Source organism: Zeugodacus cucurbitae, chromosome 4, assembly GCF_028554725.1.
Source record: "Zeugodacus cucurbitae isolate PBARC_wt_2022May chromosome 4, idZeuCucr1.2, whole genome shotgun sequence".
In the NCBI taxonomy this organism is placed as follows: Eukaryota; Metazoa; Arthropoda; class Insecta; order Diptera; family Tephritidae; genus Zeugodacus; species Zeugodacus cucurbitae.
Genome location: NC_071669.1, coordinates 43,441,812 through 43,460,978, shown reverse-complemented (window position 1 = coordinate 43,460,978; position 19,167 = coordinate 43,441,812). Strand labels below are relative to the sequence as shown.

Here is a 19,167-nt window from a genome sequence, read left to right as displayed (position 1 = left end):
ATTCTAGAAAGTTTGGTTAATATAGCTTAAGTAGTTTACGAGATATGTACAAAAAACTTAGTAGGGGGCGGGGCCACGCCCACTTCTCCAGCAAAATTACATCCAAATATGCCCCTTCATAGTGCGATCGTTCATACCAAATTTTACTTCAATAGCTTAGTTTATGGCTTAGTTATAGCTTTTCATATGTTTTCGTTAATGCTATGTTGTGGGCGTGGCAGTGGTCCGATTACGCCCATCTTCGAACTCAACATTCGTATGGTGCAAGAAATACATCTTCCAAGTTTCATCAAGATATCTCAATTTTTACTCAAGTTACAGCTTGCACGGGCGGACGGACATTTGGATTTGAACTTTACTCGTCACTCTGATAATTTTGATATATATAACCCTATTTAGGACTTACAACCAACCGTTATGTGAACAAAACTACAAAAAAGTTGCTACGAAAGTATAATAAACGTAACAAATCCTTCGTTCATCGAGTAGGTAATGTTATTTCAAAGATGTCGTGAACATCGTGAACATCGACCTGAAAAATTGAGTTTTGAGAAAACGCGTTTAAAATTTTACATTCATACTGACGTGGCCTCATGGGCGGAACTTCCAAAGGGTATATCTCTTAGATAATTACTCGAATTAGTTTCATATTTTTCAATAATATTTCAAATGTACTCCGTCTACTTATGGAGAGACGACTCTTACAACCACAGACAGTCGATTTAACCGGAAGGCATCCGGATGTATCTCCGGTTAAGACTATCAATCTGCCAGCTGTACTCAAAATTCTTTGAGGAATATTATCTGTCACTACAATAATAAGAACACTAGATTGATAACGGTTTGGAGTATAACGATCTCTGAATTTTCCTCATAAATCTGATTAATGTAATTTGTTCCAACAAAAATAAATAAATAAAAGTGAATTACAGAATGCATTTCTTATTTATATTTTTATACTTAAAACAGATATAAGATGATAAATATTTTTTGATATTTTGGATTTGGATACAGAAACGCTACCCACAAAAATTAAAGAAATTACTTTATAATAATATGATAAGAAGATAATTTGTACGTAAGTAATACAATCTTCAAAGTTCTAAAATCATAAACAAATAGAGTTCTCAGAATAAGAATAAGAAGTTTTAATTTTTTCAAACTCTCGACAAAATTCAACTTTGTTGCACAGTGTAATAATTGAAAGGCTCATAAGCTGCGTACATTAACGGTGACATTGGCAAACTATCAAAATTACTCATACGTCATGTTGTCCTTGAGCTCTAATGTGCAATCGCAACTAGTTGACATTTGTTTTGGGGTGCACTTCTGGTCGTGCCTATGCAGCTAAGCTGCCGGCTTTACCAAACACATGCTCGTTCTATGCTTTCGTTGCACACGAGAGATGTAGCAGAAAACTGCATTCGGAAAAATGCAAAGCAAAATAAATATGAACCGGTCGCACTTAGGCTAGCGCCAAGGCAGTTGCCTTCCCGGCAGTGGCGCCGACGCCGTCAACGACACACTCAAACGAACACACACACATACATACTCACGCACACTTGTGTTTGCACTTACAGTTATTGCCTAGCGTGACTGCATCACGAGGCGGCTCGAGTTGGCCGCACACGCATCCGGCGCTTGAGAATTTAGTTCTCACTCGGCGTTTGGCTCAAACAGAATGTTTGCAGATTTTTAGAGCATTTCATTATTGCTTTCTTTTTTTTTTGCTGTACTACAGTTTACACCGTTACGAATAAGTGCAGCGTGCGTGGTTTTAGTTGTGTCACCGCAAAAATTAAATAAAATGAATTGTTGATAAACAAAAGTGAAGTGAAAATTATGTCACCGGGTTACTACCAAAAGTAACGGTACGGTGGTGGCACGCTTACTGCAGCACATGCCAACACATGTGAGAATACCAGTGCTGAAGATCGCACATACCATATGTACATAAGTACATGTTTAGCTGGTCCCTTAAATGAGTGAAAATCATCGCACGAGTTTTCTCATAGTTTTGGATTTTTTTTGTATTTGTATTTGTTTTCGTGTTTTTTTATTTTTAATTATGTTGCCATGAAAACTATGAGCTCAGCTAGAATTTTACAACTGCAGCAGTTCGCATGAGTGCGCCCATATGTGCATGCGTGTGCGTGTGTTCGTGCATTCCGCTGCGCTTTGCGGAAATCGACGTCTTATCACCTTTTTAACGGCAGTGAAAGCTGTGGAACACTTCGATTTCTACGCTGACATTCGGTGGAAAGCCAAAGAACGTTTCGTACGTCTGTTGTAACGGTAGCTACGTAAAACTGATTTCGAATAAAGTACCTACTCCTTTTGTTGAACTTCCGGTGGATTTTATGTGCAAACGCGTGTGTGACAATGGACGAAGTCAATGAATACGGCGAGGATGTGGAAACTTTGTGCAATTATGTGGCTTTAAGAAAAGTGATACCCTTCGAGGTGAAATATTGGCGCTGTTCGGCAGGCAGCAGTCTGGGAGACAATTACATGTCGGTAGTTAAACGTATAGAAGTAAGCACGCATGAATTTGACAGCGGCGTGGCGCAGCGTAAAGGTGATATAAGTATTTGGAATTGCTTGAAAGAATGTTTAGTGATTTTATATCAAATTGACCACAACGCCTTCACTACTGAAACTAAATTTTGAACATTCCAAAAACAAAAAATTACTAATTTTTAGTGATAAAAGCTGGAAAATCTAAATTAAACTAAACTATTCGAAACATAAAATAATAGAGATTTTCTTTATAAAAAATATTAGGATCAAGTAATGCATTGACTTTCGATCCGTATCCTCTCCTAACCTCATATACAGAATAAATAAATATCCGCATAATAACCACAACAGACCCGGAATTATATCCAGCCAAGAATTCTCAACTATTTCCTCCGAATTATTTGGGAATAGATTTTTTGGCTGAAAGAAAACAATTAAATATCGGAAATTGCTTAGCAGACTTTTGAGCATTCGTGAGCAAACATTGTTTTTACCATACCTATGTAATTTGCTTTACCAAAACGAATATGGGCTAGTAAAGCCCGCTGTCGACCAAAATACTTACTTCGATCCTTTCTATTTTATATATAAACTGAGGATGAAGGATCAATTTGAATTTAAATGGGGGTGTTTCCGTAGCATATTGGCGTTCAGTACCAGAAATGGATGAAATCGGTCCATACCTTGAAGTGATTATTATTGTATAAAGAGAATAATTTCTTTAGGTAATACTGAGTTATTTCTAGAATCAACTTTAGCTTGACTTAATTGTATAATTACTAATAAATTAGTGTATATGAAATTTCACATAACTTCATTATCCAATATAAACACGATAAATACGTTATTAATAGAAATTTTACTAGGCATTCATTTAAAGATATTCGTAATTACTTAGTTGTGTCATAATAAAATTATATATATTTTTTACATTGCAAAATGCAATTAACTATACACTTTTACTGATACACAATTATATTTATTATAATTGCATTATGTAAACTTCATTTGATAAACATGTACATTGCACTCTGTGTAACCCGAGTAGCTACTCTATCCGTCGCAGCTTATAATGTCCAATAGAAAATCTAAGGAAAATTATAATTTTTTTTTGTAAATATATTATATGCATATATAAAAAATTTTTTATTTTATACATTTTAACACCTGGAACATAAAATTCTTCACAAAATAGTTTTATCTTCATTTGTTGTCTCTAGACAACGCCAATTTGCATTTTGCATTTAACGCAATGACCTTGCGCAACGTCAATTCGTCTCGTCTCGTCTGCGCTATCACAGATGTCTCACATACACGTACGAACGGAAAAGAAAACGTTAGAAGTGCACTAGAACGCCCCCACCATGCTATCTGCGCGATCTAAACGGAAAAATCTTCTCACTTTGAATGTGCGCTCATCGCATCTCTTTCACGTACGAATGCTCTCCAATTTATTTCTAATCTCGCTCACGAAGGTCATTTGCGCAAACGTAAAAATGTTATTTATTTTATATTTAAGTGCATGTGTATGAAAGCACATACATACATTTGATAGGCACTATTCGTTTCGCTGCTGTTTTATTTATGTTTCTTGCAAATATGTAAACAAAAATCAGCTGTGCATCAGTGTGCATGTCGCCTTCACATCCGGATTCGCAGAAAAGCAAATATTTTCAATATTTGATTTTTTGGATTGTTTAATATTGGATAATAGATTGGTAATGGTCATAAATGGCAAGAAAAAATACTAATAAACTTATGTGTGGTCTTAGAAACATTAACAAAAATATTGTGCCTTCTTCAAATGAGTCTTTCGGAACTCAGTTTTAATCATATTGCTAAATTTCAATTAAATAAATTTTTACATTCCTCTAGATTTCCATTAAATAAGTATTTAATTGATGTTTCAGGTGAACCGCATTTTAGTTTCATAGTTAAAAGACAAATTTTAAGTCAATCGCGCCGCCTGCTGTTTCGCTGTGACGAAGCATTTTACAACGAAATAAACGCCTATACACATGTGATACCAGCCTTAGAGAAATATTTCATCAACGGCGACACAGTATTCCCACAATGCTATTATGCCGGCACGGACAAGAAAGGCGAGCTCATAGCGTTGGAGGATTTGAAGCGACTCGGCTATCGCATGCCAAATCGTTTGGTGCCCTTCGACCTACACCATTGTGAAATAGTGATGAAGGCAAGTTATATGTGCATGTATAAACCTCTCCTAACAAAATTATACACAAAATTTGTTCCCACTCATTGCAGGAACTCGCCAAGTTACATGCTACATCAATAGCGGCTAAGCATTTGGACGATAGCAATTTTCGCGAACGCTATAGCAAAGTTAATGAAATTGTGTATTGTGCTGAAGCGGAAAGCTTTTATGGCAATTTACTCACGTCTTCAATAGAGGAATCGTTGAAAAGTCTACGCGAATCCAACGTTGATGGCAGTCTTTCCGATTCAATCTGTGTGATAGAGCAACTGAAAACTGAGTTGTATCAGAAAATTATGCATAGTATTAAAAATGCCAGCGATTGTGTTAGTGTAATGTGTCATGGTGATTTGTATGTCAATAACATCATGTTTATGTCCAACATGGAGGATGGCAGCGCCGGTCAAGCACCGAAGGCGGTGAAATTCTTCGATTTGCAGGTGCAGTATTCTACCAAAGTGTTTCTTGTAACACTTGTTGTTTTTGTTGCATATTTTGTTGTTACTTGCAGGCAATGCGTTATACTTCGTTCATATTCGACATCCTTCATTTTATGTTTACCAGCACGAAACGCGAACTGCGTGATGCACATACGAATCGTTTGCTGGAAACATACCGCCACGCGCTGCATACTCGTTTGGAACAACTCTTAGATTCTCGTGAGCATTTAGCCTCAATTAGAGAGACATTTTCACTGGAAAATATTATTAAAGAGTTCACAGCACATGCGCTGTACGGCTTAGCCATATCCATGTGGGTATTGCCTGCAGTTACATTCGATCCGAATAATATACCAAATTTAGATGCCATCAGTGAAGCCGTACCAAATGCCAACGAAATAAAAGTTACACAAAAATTAACCGACGAGTATCATTCCAGAATAAAGGATCTTGCGCTGGAGTTTCATCAAAACGGCTACTTTGGTTCATGGTTAGAAAAATAGTTGAATGCACACTTGCACATATGCATTTAGTTAAATTTAGCAACAATTATTTACGTTAAGTAGCTGACAAAGGCATGTGATTAGAGTGGTTACCAAAATGTCGCGAAATAAAATGCATATATTTTTTTAAATATACCGTGTATATATAAGAACCAATGTTTTATTTCACAATTCACTTTAAAAAAGTTTATGGTTGATTCCGAAAAAGAATCAAAAAATTAAATAAAAACAATTTATAAAAAAAAAACAATTACCGGCACTCAAAATTAACTGTCCCAATTGGCTTGTTCCACCATATACGAAATGCAATTCTCAATTATAATTTGTTCACAACTTTACTTCTGAATTCAATTCCGCTAACTGTGTGGACAAGCATGAAATATTTCGTTCGTTTTCGAAATTAACTAAGTAGATGGTGAATGATGTTTGCTGCATTAAAAAAAATGTTGTTACCCCGCAGGCGCCTCATTTCTTGCCACCCCAACCCAAAAATCCCTTCACAAAACCGGAAATCGACGCGCCTTTGTTGCCTGGCGACTGCAATTTGTCATCCAGTGGTGGTAGTTCAATATGCCCAATCGCCAAATCGAAGAAGAGTGGTTTGCATGCGATTGCCTCCATTTCGGGTGTCATCTTGAACACATTTGGCGTTTTGGTGTGCAGAGACTGGTCTTCCTTGTACTGCGACAAGCGCTCGTATAGTGGTTTTGTGGATTTTTGAGACTTGGATGTGGAAACCGCATCGTCGGAGATATCATTTTCGAGCACACTGTATGCGTGCGCAGAAAATTTACAACCGTCAATGGTCGAGACGAGTTTCTTCAAATCATCGGTTAACTTGAATTCATCACTGAGTTTACCACTTAGTGCTTCATTGGCGTATTTAGATGAACGTTCGTAAAGAGCAACAGCTTCTTTCCACTTTTTCATATCAATTAGTGTTAGTGCGATGTAATAGCAACGGAATGCTTTAAATGTAAGTGCCAAGTTTTCCATTTCGGCTTGGTAAGCAGCGTCGTCTTCCATACCTTGAATTTGTAGCATTTCAGTTACATTTTGCAAAATAATCTCGTATAAACGGGCGAGATCCTGAGAGCGTACACGCTTGCCTTCGCCAACAATTTGTGACTTTTGATTTGGATCATCGAAATTAGATTGAGCCTAGAGGGTAATAAAATTATTGTAATTTATCAATTTAGTTTGTGATATATTTTCTGCAAGACTCACCTGCTCTACAAGACAGAGATTGCGTTGCAAAGTGCGACTGTGCCGTATATATGATAAATATGCCAGTAGATATTGCACTCCAGTCACAGTCTGACCTGTGGTTAGTGAGCGCAATTTCGGATCTTGTTTAATTTCTTCTTTAACTGCTTGTATAGCGTCCTTGCAATCCATCAAAATACGTTCAATCAATTCGATCTTCGAGTCTAATTTAGTAGTCTTTTCTAACGACTTATCGACTTCTTGTATACTGAGCAAAAAGAGGCGAACTTTTTCTGGACGTACAGTAACCTTACGACTGCGCCATTCGATGGTTTGCAAACCTTCACTACTCTCCACTTTGGTTTGACTAACCAAGAGGTCCAGATTCTCCAATAATCCTTGCGCACGTAATTCAAGCAAATCATCTATCTTATTGGTTCCACCACCACCACCAATATTATAAGCACAATAACGAAGATTAGGCGTGAATTCGTTCACTTTAGCTCGATATAGTTCTTGTTCATCCTCGGGCAAAGCCTTGGCCAAATTTTCGTAAACTACTTGAGCTCGTTTCAAATGCTCTAGAGCAGAACCCCATAATTGCAATTCAAAGTGCAGTGAACCATGCATCCAAGCAACATACGCTTCACATTCCAACTTAGTGCGCGCGTCAAATGCTTCAGACTTTAATGAAAATTATATATGAAAAATTATACAAAGTAAATAAACAAACAAACTTACATTGCACAACTCTTGTAATTGTAAAGCATAGAAACATGCTCTACGAAGCTTGTTTATCAAATGAAAACGTTTTCTTGGCTCCGTGTTTGCTTCTTGTTTCAGCTGCATTGCATACGCCCATGCACGTTCAGCGCTTATCAAAGGAATATGTATGAACCGTTCATCTGCGCGTTTTCCTGTCAGCTGAGCCAAAGTCACATCTTTTCGTTTGAAGTGACGCTTGTCGCCCTGAGGATACTTCAAGGCTTTCCTGAGACGACGAATGCGACGGGTGCAGTAACCACGGTAACGTTGATAGTCACCATGTCTCAAACCATGTTGTTGTTGAGCATCTTTCACCATATGTAGAACTATAATGCGAAAACGTACATATTTTACACAACAAATAAGTGAAAGTATCGACTCAAATTAAAATGCAGTTTGCATTTCTAGGTTAAGGGTAGTGGCTGATGGAATGCAGTTTTCGTTTCTTACTTTCTACTGTGAACACTTTAACGGGTTCCGGTGGCGGAGGAGCCTGCTCTGCTTCACTTTTCTCAACATTTTCAGCATTAGGGGTTTCTTCGACCATTTTTTCAATTAAAATAACAATTTTAAGACGTGTTAATTTTGGTTCGAATGATAAAAACGAAATACAATTGTGGGCTGTAATGTCAAATGTCAAAACGTCATCGATTTTTGACAACATTTCAAATCATGTGTTTCACATAGCGAAGCTTCATGCGCATTTCCACATTAATTTTTGCAAAACTTTAATGAAATTTAAAATTTCTGTGAAAAATAATTATTACAGTAAATCTTTTTATAAATTCGATTATTTGAGAACATATAGATTTTAGTTTGCAAAAATAATAATATTAATATATTGAATTATTTAAAATAACTGCCATAACGACCAGTAGGTGTGGGTAATGCAGCTCTCTTAAATGACATTTGCATTTTGACATTCCCTTTTGAAATTTTCTTGGCGAGGTGTTTAGATCGCCGTATTTAGTAAATTTTTTAATCTTTAAGGTATTACAAGTAAATATTTTATAAGTGATATTAGTTTACAAATAAACTGAAAATAAGAGAGTTAATGTGTGTTGTACATCGAATAAACTATAATTCAGTGTAGTAAATAAAATTGAGGTTATATTTTGGGTGCCTTAGTTGACCATGATAGTGGTGTGTCTGTCTGTCTTGTGAATGCAATGCCAACCAGGCTGAATTGTAAATACGCGTGTATCAATAGTTATTCATACATTTTGTGGGGGGACGGGCAGAAGAAGTGAGAGTAGATTGCTTCGTTGTCAATGTGCATTTAACTTGAAGAAAACACGTTTTCACTTTTCAAATTGTTATAATAAGTGTATATCTTATTTTATTAGCATGTCGCGCAGAAAAGATCACGAAGAGACGGATAAGCAGACGCGTATTGCTATAGTTAGCGATGATAAATGCAAACCAAAGCGTTGCCGTCAGGAATGCAAGAAATCATGTCCTGTCGTGCGTATGGGAAAGCTTTGCATTGAAGTCACGCCTACATCCAAGATAGCTTCTCTTTCAGAAGAACTTTGTATCGGTTGCGGTATTTGTGTTAAGGTAAAATTATCAATTTCTCATTTTTGCAACACTTCTTAAAATTTTATTTATTACAGAAATGTCCATTTGAGGCCATCACCATTATTAATGTACCCAGCAATTTGGAAAAGCATACAACTCATCGTTACGGCAAAAATTCCTTCAAGCTTCATCGTCTACCAATCCCACGACCTGGCGAAGTGCTTGGATTGGTTGGTCAAAACGGTATTGGCAAGTCGACTGCTTTAAAGATTCTCGCTGGCAAACAAAAACCTAATCTTGGAAGATATGGCGATCCACCTGACTGGACGGAAATTCTCGCTTATTTCCGTGGTTCAGAATTGCAGAATTATTTCACAAAAATATTAGAAGACAATTTAAAAGCGCTTGTGAAACCGCAATATGTTGATCAGATACCTAAAGCGGTACGTGGTGCTGTTGCGGAACTACTCGACAAAAAAGATGAACGTAAAAACCAACACGAAATTTGTCAAATGTTAGATTTGCTGCATATACGAGATCGTGATATAGCACAGTTATCTGGTGGAGAACTGCAACGTTTTGCGATTGCCATGGTGTGCATCCAGGATGGTGATATTTTCATGTTTGATGAACCATCATCTTATTTGGATGTCAAACAACGTCTAAACGCTGCTTTAACCATCAGACATTTATTGCATCCAACAAAGTAAACAAATATATATGTATTTCATGTGAAAGTAGAGATATTAATATATTATATACAATGCAGGTTCATTATTGTGGTGGAGCACGATTTGTCAGTCTTGGATTACCTTTCGGATTTCATTTGCTGTCTGTACGGTGTACCCGGTGTTTATGGCGTGGTTACTATGCCTTTCTCAGTGCGTGAAGGCATTAACATTTTCCTTGACGGTTTCGTGCCTACCGAAAACATGCGTTTCCGTACTGAGTCTTTGACTTTTAAGGTAAATGCGACTGATTATTGGCTGTTATTCCTTGTTATAAAAAGAAATGTTAAATTCTAGGTGTCTGAATCGGCTACTGAGGAAGAAATTAAACGTATGAACCACTATGTGTATCCTGCCATGAAAAAGACATTGGGTAAATTTGAACTGACCGTGGAGCAAGGTCATTTCAGTGATTCGGAAATTCTTGTGCTATTGGGGGAAAACGGTACTGGCAAGACGACATTTATTAGAATGCTGGCTGGTAATTTGCAACCAGACGATGAGGTCGATCTACCAGTTTTGAATATTTCGTACAAGCCACAGAAAATTTCACCAAAGTTCCAAAACTTGGTGCGTCATTTGTTGCACGACAAAATTCGTGACGCCTACGTACATCCGCAATTTATTGCGGACGTTATGAAACCGATGAAAATCGAGGAAATTATGGATCAAGAAGTACAGAATTTGTCTGGTGGTGAATTGCAACGTGTGGCTTTAGTGCTGTGTCTGGGTAAACCAGCCGATGTGTATCTGATCGATGAACCATCCGCCTATCTGGACTCTGAACAACGTTTAGTAGCCGCTAAAGTCATTAAGAGGTAGGTGAACTAATTATTTTTCATTCTACATTGAGTTCACGTCTCTATATTTTTCTATAGATTCATTCTACATGCGAAACGCACCGGTTTCGTCGTAGAGCACGATTTCATAATGGCTACTTACCTGGCAGATCGCGTTATTGTGCTCGAAGGTCAACCCTCAGTGAAGACAACTGCTTTCTCACCGCAATCTTTGTTAAATGGCATGAATCGTTTCTTGGAACTGTTAGGTATTACTTTCCGCCGAGATCCCAACAACTTCAGACCACGCATTAACAAAAACAACTCTGTCAAGGTACGTAAACTAATTTCATATACACACCACACTCTTATATGTATGTGCAAGTCTTGATTTATGTATATTTTTCAATTGCAGGATACTGAACAAAAACGTTCCGGTCAATTCTTCTTCCTCGAGGATGATGCCGGCAATTAAACAGATACATTATATAAATAACAGCCAATGGAAATACTTCGCAGTTGCACTCGGAACCGTATATTGTTAGACATGAATATTTTTTTGCATTCAACAGTTTGTAAACTTTACAAAAACAAATAGCGAAACAAACAAACATAGCTCAACTCAACCAAATGTGGGATTATTTTAAGTGCGCATTTCTATTTCTGTATTGTTTTTTTGCTTGATTATAACTTTGTCTTGTAATGTTATCTATATTCTGAGAGCATTACAGAATTTTGTGTTACGAACTATTTTGTACAATTTTTCAACAATAGTAAAATCAAGGGAAATTTTGTAATAGAAAAATAAATTATTTACAAGAGCGAACTAAAGGCCGACAAGATGCGTAAATGTTGCAGCAATTTGATTGGGTTGGATCCAACGTATGTGGTCATTTGATTCCCTTCTACCTTGGGACCTCACACACATATTTCCCGTTATTTATTTATAAATAACAAAATTATTTTTAATTAGCGCATTAAATTGACACTCAATTCACAGCATATTAAATTACATTCAAATTTTTATTGAGACTTCAATACTATCTAACATGTTTTTTGTTTCTTTACTTGTAATACTTTTCAAATATTCTAACGCATATTCGTGCAGTTTCTGCCGCCACGCATACGCAAAGTTAATTTGCAAATAAAATGCAAGCGTTTCTCAATATTCATTTTCATATTTGTAGATGTTTCAACAAATTGGTAGTTTCCGTTACATATTAAATAGAAGGCAAAGATTAATTAAGATTAATGGTCGTTCTCAAAGATCGTAAAAAGTATGAAGTTTGATTTTTTTCGATCTTTTTATCATCAATCGAATCGGATTATTACCGCAATGTTAATTAAGGTGTTAGGTGGGTTTCAAATATCAAATAAATCCCACAAATTTTCTAAGAGATATACCATTTGGAAGATCCGCCTATCAGGCAACGTCAGTATGAATGTTAAATTTTAAAGGCATTTATCCCAAAACCCAAATTTGCAAGTCGGTGGACACGATAACTCAAAACATTTTGAAGCGATTTTGTACGAATTTTGTACACATCTTTGGAATAACATTATCTAGTTAGTGAACGAAGATTTTTAATACATTTATTGTAACTATATCTTTTTTGAGCCAATATATGCCGATAATTTAACCGAAAAAGTGAGTTTTTCTGTTTAAATTCTGTCAAAAGCTCCAATTTCAATATTTTATTTTTTTCTTCGTTCATTAACTAGATTTATCCATGTTTTTAGATGAACCAGTCATGAGTTTGATGCCCACGGTAGAACCTTTTTTTGTGGACATGTCATTGGAGATGAGGTGCGAACGGCTGAGCCTGAGTTTTCGAAATTTATAAATAAAAATTTCACAAAATACTGTTTAAATATGTATCCTTGATACGCTAAACTGTTTAAATTAATATGATTGTATATATTTAAAAACATTGAAAAAATACCCTAGTTTTTAGCCTTTGAAACCCACCTAACCTCTTAAAGTATTTCATTGTTTTGCTAATGAAAAACAATTCAACACAAACGACCAATTGTTAACTTTAATTTAATTTTTTTTTAATAAAATGCGATTTTTGAGAAGCTTTTCATTTGTTTTCAGTGCTTTTAATAAATATACATATATATATATATATATAAGTATGTATGTATGTATGTATGTACATTCATGCTAAACCATCATATTTATTGTTCTCTTGCAATATTCCTCCAAAACGGAATTAAGTTTTGATTTTCGTTTATTATTAGCTTAATTATTAACTTATATTAAATTACAATAAAAATGCGCCAAAAATTGACTCAATTTACAAGTGTTCACACCACTGTGCCGTACGGTGCCTACAGCGCCTGGAGATTATTCGAATACATTATCATAGTATATTTCTAGAGAGAGACACTTAGAGAGCAAAGTTAAAAATTTGAACTGCGTATTTCATAGATTAGTTTATGTTTTCTTATTTTTTCCTTTGTAAATATTCACTTGCTCTATGTTAACTGGCGTAGATTTGTTTTCCAGCGGCTGCAGCGATCAATCGGATATCATGAGATCCTCCATTTCATTACTCAGATCTGAAGCCTGCTTCCGTAGACGTATTGCCTGCGAAAGGTACATACATAAGAATCTCTAACTATAAATCTACATGAATTCTCTTACTTTCGCGCGCAGTTCCTTTTCCTGCATGACCAGTTCTTGTATTTGCTGTATGGTTTTTGTGCTATTTTTCTGTTCAATGGTCCAACGCAGATAGAGCTCTAGCATTTCGGGGGGAAAAATGTATAAGTATTTGAAAGCAACTTTTAGCGAAATTAGTATTATTACCGCTCCACAATTCCAATGAGATCGGTGCCACACTCGGCCAAATGACGCTTGAATTCGGTTCGTACAATGGGTTGAGCATGTTTTTCAGCACATCTGGTCGGTTTAAGTAAGACCACAAACTAGTGGTGCGCGTATGCACACCCAACTCGTGACGCTCACGTTCGGAATCACACAAAAATGTGCCATATTGCGAGAAGTAACTGTGCTCGTAGAGTAAAATCAGCATTTGAAGGCTAAACTCGAAGCTGCAGGGGAACTGTGTGTACAGCTGGTAAATACAATCGAGAAACAGCACAAATGTGGCACCAGAGTTCTTCGGCCGATTTGCTGCGGGCGTGTAGCAGCCATAGCGATGACGTGATGCAAACGGATGACCGGCCTGTATCCATTCCCGTTCAATTAAAGCTTGTATGCTAATTGAAAATGAAGTTTTGAGTATAATTGATTTGACACTAAAATTACAGGCCTTACCCGCGCACTGTGCGGCAGTCAGGATTAAGTATTATCTGCACCAGTGAGGTTACAATTAGTGTGGAGTCCAAACCTTTGGAGCCATGCACCAACACCGGACTGCCTTCCTGATCTAGGCATTGCGCAACGACGCAAGCAGCGTTCAATGAATTCAGCACGAGACTTAACCAGCCGCATGCCTCTAAGCGTGACAACCATTTGTCCGCGGAACACGTCACATCATTGCATGCTGTAATTGGGAAGATAATATAATATAGAGACAGCATATAGGAATATGTCATAATACCATCAATCAGTTTTGCGTAACTATCTAAAATTGCTGAAGGCGCCGACACATTGCCAATAGCACGATTCACTTTCTTCCATTGAGAGTAGTGTTGATCTGTTTCAGTGTTCGATTTACCCTTGCCCCAAGTGTCCACAATGAAGCCCTTTTTACTGCGTCCCAACACAACGTTAAGTATCGCTTCGTCGGCACGACAACGTTTAATACCTTGTATGGACACGGGCTGCGAGCTGCGCATTAACGTAGCCTGAAAATATAAAAATAAAAATAATAAATACTAGTTTAATTATATTCAATAAGTTAGTTAGCCGTATCAATATAGGCGACTGTTTTTTCTATAGTACTTAAACAATATCAACATGACCTTTAGCAATAGCTCATATTTATGCGTAAACGCAATAACATTCAAACGTGAATACATATGTAAGTGCATACATGGATGAGCATTAATTGATATCTTACTCATATGTAGATTAGTTTAATTAAGTAAATGTAAATATTTTATGTGTTAATGTTATCGTTGACGATAAAGCCAGACACACTCACATACATTGAGAAGATTAAATTAAATATTTTCGTGTCTACTCACATCAATAATTACCATGTAGTCATGCCACTCACCCCGTTTTCATGCCGATAGCTGAGCACCGGAAATCGACCGCCATCTCTGAATGCAGCCGATTGCACAATTTGTTCGTCCGTAATAGTTTTAGGCACAATAAGTGCAGTGCCATACGTTGGGCACACACTAAAATCCTTATTGACTGTCGTGATACGCCATTCGCAGCCACCAACAGCGCCAGTTACTGCCCCACCGCTTACATTGCAATTCTCATTACCATTGTGCAGATTGCAGGCTACACCGGAAATTAGTTTCGCAAATTCTAGTTCGGGGCTTTAACAAGCAAAGGAAATATGAAAAGATAATCATAAAGAGGAGCAAGCAAGTTTTTTGTATTTACCGGAACATAGTGAATCCGTCCTCGAGTATAGTATACATTGGTCGATAGAAAAATGGATATTCGAGTTCAGCATTGTGTAACGAGCTGAGTGCCTCTAGCGACGCTGCTACATTAAAATATTCCTTAGCATATTTAATCTCCAGTGAAATGATGCGTAAATCTTTGCACTTCAGCGTTATGATGCCGCCCATCACCATGTTTTGTACCATAACTGGCTTTTTCTCCACACAGTCGATATTTTTGTGCAGCAACTGTTAATGAACAAGAAGATAAGTTGTATATTGGGGCGTGTGTATGTGCTTCATGTTTAGTCAAAGCTATTGACATGGCAAATGCTAATTTTAAAGTAAACAGTTCGCCTGATTGAACTAATTAAATATGGTACGTACAGCGGGGAATGGCACTTTAAAAGCCGCAACAAAAAAATTTACACGGTCCCATTATATTTCCATTTCAGTGCTTGTTCAATGATTTTGTTTGCCTACATAAGTACATATTTATGTTCACCATTTGCTTACCCATAACTCTTGGCTATTTTCCTGCCTGGCGCTTAACAACAGATGATGACCTGTGATACAGAGTGTTCCCTCAACTGTTGCATGCAGATGGTCATGTAAGAACACACCGTCCAGCTTTGGCGTTTTGATGAGATCAGCGAACTCCATATTTATGCGATTGTCAAGTTTATGTTATTATGCTTTCCAGGTCACTGGCGATTTATAGCGCTGAACTTTGGTGTACAAATGTGTGTGTGAATGCTGAAAAACAATTATTTTCAGAGACTGATTCAATTAGCTATTCACATTCACATTTCGAACGTGTCCATTATTTCAGTATAGTTTGTGAAAATGGTGTATTACGATGCAGTAGCGCAATGGCAGGCTCGATTGATAGAAAAATCTACCGCACCATTAATTGCCTTTGCTTTAGTTTTGTGTACAAGTTACTCATTTAGTTTTAGTGGGGGCGGGTGACACTCGGCACTTTGTTGATATTGTTTTTTGTTTATTTTTTCTCACTTTTCAGCTGTTATTGTTTGCAATGCAATAATTAAACAGTAACACCACGTAAGACACTTTTAGCAATATTTATTTTTTAAGAAATTTCACGCCATATTCTGTTCTGATTTACACAATATTTTTCAGAGAAAATATGATAAGAATCGACGGGCGAACTGGATGTGTCTGGCAGTTTTCTTTTGTTTTGCCAAATGCAAAAGTCAAACAAAAAATCTGTCTGACAAAAGCTTGACGTTTGACGTTTATTGGTATAAAGAACTTAAAGCTTAGCGCTTAGCTAAAAAATAGTAAAGTCCGTTACTTTTGAAGTATTTGTTTACTACAGTACGTACGGAATTTGAAAATAACTTATTCTATAAATTGTTTATATGTATGTAGATATTTATGAAAATTTAAAATTTCTCATTCTAATGTGTTTTATAACTTTCATTTTCAATAAAATGAATAAACCACTCCGCAATGCTAATCCTTAAATTTTTGGAAACACCTTAAGTAATAAATACGTTAAAAGCATAAATCTATTTACATATGTACATATATAAAAACTTCATGCTACATTGTTTTTCCGGGATTGACGTCTAAACTAATGAACCGATTTTAATGAAATTTTGCACAAGTCTGCAGTTTGGTCTAACTTAAAAGATAGGATAGTTTATATTTCAAATTATAATCGCAATGTCCATCCGACTGCCCATTCGACCTTTCGGTCAAGCGAAAATTTGAATTGGAATCTAGATATCTTAATAATAATAGATAGGCAAAACCTGACAAATGCAAAAAGTAAAAATAAAAATAAGTTATGCAACAGATATTCACAACACATAAGGACATTAGGATTTACACAATTTTAGGTAAGTGGACGTGGTCACAGCTCAACATCCGTCTGTCGGGTCGGTCATTTGGTCAAGCGATAATTTGATCTGGATATCCAAATACATATACTCTTCAACGACTAAAAATAGTAGTTAAACAAAAAGGGATATAACAAAAATGCAATGTAAGTAATAAAATTAGGAACACATGATCTAAGTACGGAATTAATAGTTTGATAAATCGGCGAGAAGAGTGAGTTTTGGTATACAGTGGAATTTCCATAACTCGAACTTCTATAAATTGAAGATCTCTATAACTCGAACTTTTGTATTGGCAATAGCATTTAGAAATCAAATCCCATACAAATTTCCTTCCATAACTCGAAGTTCTCCATAACCCGAACTCTTAAATTGGCAATAGAAGTAAAATTCCATACAAAATTTAAAATTAATAAAATTTAAAATTAATAAAATTTTAAATTTTACTATCGAGGCACAGTTTTAAAGAGTCCCTATATTCGTATGGAGGAGAACAAAAATATGATATTACTCTAATGGATTTCATAAATCATGTAACAAAGGAATGGGATATAGACGTCAAGAGCCAAACAATAGCAAAGTTCAACGAACAAAAATACAGAATACATGTTTTAATGAATTTTAATAAATTTTTTTGCGAAGTAAATAACTAAAACTGTGGGTAAATCTATATTTTACAGCTCTTTGAAAAATGTATGTTTTAATGAAAATTTCTATAACTTGAAGTCTCTCTAACTCGAAGTTTTTTTGTGGATTATGGTGATTCGAGTTAGAGAAGTTCCACTATATTTATCGCAAGCCACTAAAGCTGACGGAAAACTTGGAAAGTAGTTAAATAATTAGTTACTCTCTAAATAATTCCACTTTATCAAATAGTTAACCCGAATAGAATTTAACATTCATATACCTTACCCACAGCAATGCGTGGCCCGACCACTAGTTTTGTTATAAAATATACGAAATACTTAAATAACAGCCGATAATACTGTTTCAAACTATAAAATGCTTCCATAACGGCATGTAGAGTAAATTTCCGTGGCGCAAACTTGGCAAATGATCCAAAATTTTGGCCGACGACTTACATGTTTTAAAGATATGTCATTGGACCAAATCCTGATCGGGCAACATTTCGCTATCCAGTTAGACATATACCGCTATATATTAGCGCGGCGCGGATATACAACTCCTTCTTCACATCCGATAACGGATGAATGACGAATTATTCATATAGTATATGAGGGCTGAGATAATTCCTGAATCGATTTCCCTAATTTTCACCTCCAAAGTACACTATATTCAAGACTATATGCTCAATTTATTTGGCTAAGACATATCACATATTAACCGATATATGCGGAATATAGCCCACAATTTTTTTGGGAAAAGAGACACACTATGAGAAGAAATAGATTCCATCTAAATTAAATTAAAATATCTAAGAGATTTACCGATATTTTCGGTGAGTTCCTCATGTTCGATATCAAGGAACTTGGAGAGTTCTAGTTGTTCGGTTACAGCCGATCGGTAATTTCGGCGACAAGATTTTCAAAGTGGTTTTGGAAATCATTCAATTATTGTATATGGAATCACCATAATCCACACAAAAACATAGACTTAGAGAGACTTCGAGTAGTGGAAGGAAATTTGTATGGAAGTTGACTTCTATTGCCAAATCAAGAGTTCGATGGACTTCGAGTTATGGAAGTTCAACTCTATTTCGAATAACTCAAATCGGACAGTTTGTGAGATATAATATTTTTCCTTACTTTACTAGTTTTCAACAGGTTATATCTATTATATTATATATTAATTTAAAAACAATAACAAACCTCTAACTTACCTCAAATTCGTTTTGTAAATAAATAGTTTAGGTAAATTTTATGCATTTATTTTCTTCAATAGATCTAATTTCTTGCAGCTACTTTTAGAAATAGTGTGTATTTTTTATCGATTGTTTTGCAAATTTTCACTAATTTTTTGTTATACATAAGTTTTGTAAGGGGATGCTTACATGTAAAAACTGTAGACCTTGTAAACTTTTATAATTTTCTATAATGGTTACCACTCAGAAATTACTTGC

The 19,167-nt window shown here is 36.0% G+C and overlaps 4 protein-coding genes and 1 long non-coding RNA gene across 6 annotated transcripts; 2 read left to right on the top strand and 3 right to left on the bottom strand.

The window, feature by feature from the left end:
* Positions 1–1,647: 1,647 nt before the first annotated feature.
* LOC105221158 (uncharacterized) lies at positions 1,648–5,966 on the top strand. The gene is made up of 4 exons (XM_011197908.3): positions 1,648–2,578; positions 4,431–4,720; positions 4,792–5,181; positions 5,253–5,966. The coding sequence occupies exons 1-4, from the start codon at positions 2,383–2,385 to the stop codon at positions 5,682–5,684; spliced, it is 1,308 nt and encodes a 435-aa protein (XP_011196210.1). The 5' UTR covers positions 1,648–2,382; the 3' UTR covers positions 5,685–5,966.
* LOC128921539 (uncharacterized) lies at positions 2,076–4,049 on the bottom strand. The gene is made up of 2 exons (XR_008470979.1): positions 3,678–4,049; positions 2,076–3,608 (listed from the first exon to the last, which is right to left on the bottom strand). It is a non-coding gene; the product is annotated as an uncharacterized LOC128921539 (long non-coding RNA).
* A 141-nt stretch (positions 5,967–6,107) lies between the features above and the next one.
* On the bottom strand, positions 6,108–8,296 carry LOC105221157 (signal recognition particle subunit SRP68). Its single transcript, XM_011197906.3, has 4 exons — positions 8,106–8,296; positions 7,632–7,981; positions 6,912–7,574; positions 6,108–6,845 (listed from the first exon to the last, which is right to left on the bottom strand). The coding sequence occupies exons 1-4, from the start codon at positions 8,200–8,202 to the stop codon at positions 6,150–6,152; spliced, it is 1,806 nt and encodes a 601-aa protein (XP_011196208.1). The 5' UTR covers positions 8,203–8,296; the 3' UTR covers positions 6,108–6,149.
* A 194-nt stretch (positions 8,297–8,490) lies between these two features.
* On the top strand, positions 8,491–11,533 carry LOC105221159 (protein Pixie). The gene is made up of 7 exons (XM_011197909.3): positions 8,491–8,645; positions 9,002–9,215; positions 9,272–9,882; positions 9,946–10,141; positions 10,202–10,722; positions 10,783–11,017; positions 11,099–11,533. Exons 2-7 carry the CDS (start codon positions 9,003–9,005, stop codon positions 11,156–11,158), a joined length of 1,836 nt encoding a protein of 611 aa, XP_011196211.1. The 5' UTR covers positions 8,491–8,645; position 9,002; the 3' UTR covers positions 11,159–11,533.
* A 1,366-nt stretch (positions 11,534–12,899) lies between these two features.
* LOC105221160 (myotubularin-related protein 9) lies at positions 12,900–16,438 on the bottom strand. Of its 2 annotated transcripts, XM_054229473.1 has the most exons (9): positions 16,027–16,438; positions 15,736–15,975; positions 15,218–15,468; positions 14,877–15,150; positions 14,256–14,502; positions 13,970–14,198; positions 13,499–13,911; positions 13,334–13,431; positions 12,900–13,276 (listed from the first exon to the last, which is right to left on the bottom strand). In XM_054229473.1, the coding sequence occupies exons 2-9, from the start codon at positions 15,880–15,882 to the stop codon at positions 13,208–13,210; spliced, it is 1,728 nt and encodes a 575-aa protein (XP_054085448.1). In that variant the 5' UTR covers positions 15,883–15,975; positions 16,027–16,438; the 3' UTR covers positions 12,900–13,207. The 2 variants fall into 2 exon arrangements, with proteins under 2 accessions (XP_054085448.1, XP_011196212.1); XM_011197910.3 differs by having other exon boundaries at positions 15,736–16,438.
* Positions 16,439–19,167: the final 2,729 nt, after the last annotated feature.

Excerpts from the sequence above, each read along its gene's own strand:
- LOC105221157 (XM_011197906.3), bottom strand. The coding sequence starts at position 8,202 with ATGGTCGAAGAAACCCCTAATGCTGAAAATGTTGAGAAAAGTGAAGCA. Across the intron at positions 7,982-8,105 it reads TAAAGTGTTCACAGTAGAAA|TTCTACATATGGTGAAAGAT; the intron begins GTAAGAAACGAA and ends TTCGCATTATAG. Across the intron at positions 7,575-7,631 it reads AATTACAAGAGTTGTGCAAT|TCTGAAGCATTTGACGCGCG; the intron begins GTAAGTTTGTTT and ends TTTTCATTAAAG.
- LOC105221159 (XM_011197909.3), top strand. The coding sequence starts at position 9,003 with ATGTCGCGCAGAAAAGATCACGAAGAGACGGATAAGCAGACGCGTATT. Across the intron at positions 10,723-10,782 it reads GCCGCTAAAGTCATTAAGAG|ATTCATTCTACATGCGAAAC; the intron begins GTAGGTGAACTA and ends ATTTTTCTATAG. Across the intron at positions 11,018-11,098 it reads ACAAAAACAACTCTGTCAAG|GATACTGAACAAAAACGTTC; the intron begins GTACGTAAACTA and ends TTTCAATTGCAG.
- LOC105221158 (XM_011197908.3), top strand. The coding sequence starts at position 2,383 with ATGGACGAAGTCAATGAATACGGCGAGGATGTGGAAACTTTGTGCAAT. Across the intron at positions 2,579-4,430 it reads CGGCGTGGCGCAGCGTAAAG|GTGAACCGCATTTTAGTTTC; the intron begins GTGATATAAGTA and ends TTGATGTTTCAG. Across the intron at positions 4,721-4,791 it reads ATTGTGAAATAGTGATGAAG|GAACTCGCCAAGTTACATGC; the intron begins GCAAGTTATATG and ends CACTCATTGCAG.
- LOC105221160 (XM_011197910.3), bottom strand. The coding sequence starts at position 15,882 with ATGGAGTTCGCTGATCTCATCAAAACGCCAAAGCTGGACGGTGTGTTC. Across the intron at positions 15,469-15,735 it reads AAAATAGCCAAGAGTTATGG|TTGCTGCACAAAAATATCGA; the intron begins GTAAGCAAATGG and ends GTTCATTAACAG. Across the intron at positions 14,503-14,876 it reads GCTATCGGCATGAAAACGGG|GCTACGTTAATGCGCAGCTC; the intron begins GTGAGTGGCATG and ends TTATATTTTCAG.